The following is a 3,163-nucleotide window of genomic DNA, read 5'->3' as shown; positions in this document are numbered from 1 at the left end:
GTTAGTTAGTTGTTCACATATTCCATTGTTAGGAGACTGTTGACACCTTACATTGTTAGTTAGTTGTTCACATATCACATTGTTAGGAAACTCTTGACACCTTACATTGTTAGTTAGTTGTTCACATATTCCATTGTTAGGAGACTGTTGACACCTTACATTGTTAGTTAGTTGTTCACATATCACATTGTTAGGAAACTCTTGACACCTTACATTGTTAGTTAGTTGTTCACATATTCCATTGTTAGGAAACTGTTGACACTTTACATTGTTAGTTAGTTGTTCACATATTCCATTGTTAGGAAACTCTTGACACCTTACATTGTTAGTTAGTTGTTCACATATCACATTGTTAGGAAACTGTTGACACCTTACGTTGTTAGTTAGTTGTTCACATATTCCATTGTTAGGAAACTGTTGACACCCTTACATTGTTAGTTAGTTGCTCACATATCACATTGTTAGGAAACTGTTGACACCTTACATTGTTAGTTAGTTGTTCACATATCTCATTGTTAGGAAACTGTTCCCACCTTACATTGCTAGTTAGTTGTTCACATATTTCATTGTTAGGAAACTCTTGACGCCTTACATCGTCAGGAAGTTGTTGACGCCTTACATCGTCAGGAAAATGTTGACGCCTTCTGTTATTAGGAAGTTGTTGACACTTTGTGTTGTTAGGAAGTTGTTGACACTTTGTGTTGTTGTATTCTCTCGTTGGGTGTTAAGTCACTGTCTCTTATCATCCATTTTATACGTGAAGCAATTGAGAAATTTACTCCAAATGTGTGTGTGTGTGTGTGATCTAAAGTACACATTTTTTTACTCAAGAATTTTTATATTTTTTTATGAAACCTGCTGTTTTATCGAATTTACGTAGCGACATGGGTGCCACCTCCTGGTCAACTCAGTTACACTGACACCACTAAAGTAACTATTCAAGCCGATCTCCGTGGGCTAGGTTTTTCTCTGAAAGGAGGCGATTTTCCAACAGAATTGATGTCTTCTCCAGTCATCGGCAGAGTGGATCCTGGTGGTCCTGCTGAAAGGTGATCCATATATTATTCGACGAGGATCTATTTTTATATAGAAACTAATAATAACAACGAAGTAAATGGTGTTAATTATGAAACAGAGAAATAAGGTAAAGATTCATGTAAAGATACATCCCATAATAGCTACTTACCTTCTATCAGTAGACCAAAAAACCTAAGACAGTTTCTCGCTGATACACTATGATTGCAAATTCTTAAATATTTCTGTTGAAATATGAAAATTTAAAAGAGACAAGATCCTTAAATAAAGTTAGGGTTTAATTATGACATTAACATTTGGAGATATCTCGTTTGGGGCTGTAAGGTCGATCTTACTTACCTTTTCTTTGTAGTAGTAATTACAAAGAAGTAATGATTCAGATACAATCGTAATTTCATAAATAATTATTTATAGTGATTCCTGTCTCTAGTACCTCCGAACTAAGTAATAAACATTTGTTAGAATCGTTCAGGAAAGCAGTGAAATATTCTAAAGTAATGGTAATCTCTAAATAATTAGAAATAAAAATAGTTATCATGTGTTCCGTTATTCTAGGACCGGCATCCTTCACGTTGGTGACCGACTGGTGGCAGTAAATGGTCAGTCTACTCAAGGGTTAACTGTGGAAGAAGTGACACAGTTACTCCAGCGTTCTCGCCCGAGGGTAACCCTCGACATTCAGTTTGATGTGGCTGAAGCCGTTGTGCCAAGTAGTGGAACGTTTACTGTTAAATTAGCTAAATCGAAGGGTGGATTGGGTATAACAATCAGAGGTGTGTTAAAATAATTTATGTGAGAAGTTTTATTGTTTAAAAGCATCGATGCGAGATAAAACCATCTTACTGTAGCGTGAAATATTTGTTTTCTGTGTTCCTTACGTAAGAAATCGTTGTAGTTTCACGATAAAACTGAGAATCTGTAAAATCATTAACAACGCCATCTGAATAACGTCAGTTTTATTCTTTATTATTATTTGTTTTTAAATAAGTAATTATTAGGAAATTATAATAATAATTAATGAAATACTATCTGTCTTTCACGATATCTTCTGCGAACAAAGACAAAAATTTTGTTTTCTTCTAATTTTATGTTTGGAGTGCTGACAAAAGATAAATAACATTAAGATAAAAATATTTTAACAGAAGCCTAATAAGTCTGATTTTTAAGTTTTGAATGAAGTGAAGATTTTAACCTCACATTTAACAAAATGGTTAATTTTTATTAGTTATGTCGTACTGATCTGTTTATCTTGGTTCGTTCTGAAGCTCCAAAGAACCGCCAACAAGGGGAACCGCTGCTGATCTCGGACATTAAGTGAAGATTTTAACCTCACATTTAACAAAATGGTTAATTTTTTATTAGTTATGTCGTACTGATCTGTTTATCTTGGTTCGTTCTGAAGCTCCAAAGAACCGCCAACAAGGGGAACCGCTGCTGATCTCGGACATCAAGCAAGGAAGTGTGGCCCATCGAACAGGAACTCTTCAGCCAGGAGACAAACTGCTGGCCATAGATTCAGTGAGGATGGACAACTGTACCCTGGAAGATGCTTATGAAATCCTGAAGGCTTGTGACCAGATCGTCAAACTAAGGATACGTAAAGACGAAACTTTTTCTGGTGAGATTGGCAAAGTAATACAGTTTTAATACAGTAATACAGTAAAACTGAGTTTTGTTACAGAGATACATTGATGTTAATGATTCAGGACTACGGACTGAATAAATATTTTAAATAGTTCCAAGTGATACAATTGCTCATAAGGTTGTTGTTGTTGTAGTAGTGGTATAGATATAACTGCTAAAACAAAAATACGTATATGAACTATCAGAAATAAAAAGAAATATTGCAATATACTGATTTGTAATAAAAGACGCTTTAAGTAACTTTATTTATACATTATTATGAATATATGAAAGATCAAGGATAAAGTGTAAACTATACACACCTGACAAGGTTGATAATTACAGGTTTCAAAGCTAAAGTGTGGACTATACACACCTGACAAGGTTGATAATTACAGGTTTCAAGGCTAAAGTGTGAACTATACACACCTGACAAGGTTGATAATTACAGGTTTCAAGGCTAAAGTGTGGACTATACACACCTGACAAGGTTGATAATTACAGG

At 34.6% G+C, this 3,163-nt stretch overlaps 1 protein-coding gene across 1 annotated transcript in view; it reads left to right on the top strand.

Moving 5' to 3' along the window:
* LOC106470733 (glutamate receptor-interacting protein 2-like) overlaps nucleotides 1-3,163 on the top strand; it is a gene marked incomplete at its 5' end in the record, with an annotated part of 20,744 nt that overhangs the window by 1,410 nt on the left and 16,171 nt on the right. The window contains 3 exons of the mRNA XM_022399367.1: nucleotides 881-1,049; nucleotides 1,591-1,808; nucleotides 2,438-2,653. Of these exons, the coding sequence (XP_022255075.1) occupies nucleotides 881-1,049; nucleotides 1,591-1,808; nucleotides 2,438-2,653 (603 nt within the window). The remainder of the gene's footprint in view (nucleotides 1-880; nucleotides 1,050-1,590; nucleotides 1,809-2,437; nucleotides 2,654-3,163) is intronic.

Source organism: Limulus polyphemus, unplaced genomic scaffold (assembly GCF_000517525.1).
Source record: "Limulus polyphemus unplaced genomic scaffold, Limulus_polyphemus-2.1.2 Scaffold4189, whole genome shotgun sequence".
In the NCBI taxonomy this organism is placed as follows: Eukaryota; Metazoa; Arthropoda; class Merostomata; order Xiphosura; family Limulidae; genus Limulus; species Limulus polyphemus.
The sequence above is the reverse complement of the archived record's forward strand: the minus strand, read 5'-3'. Positions and strand labels throughout refer to the sequence as shown.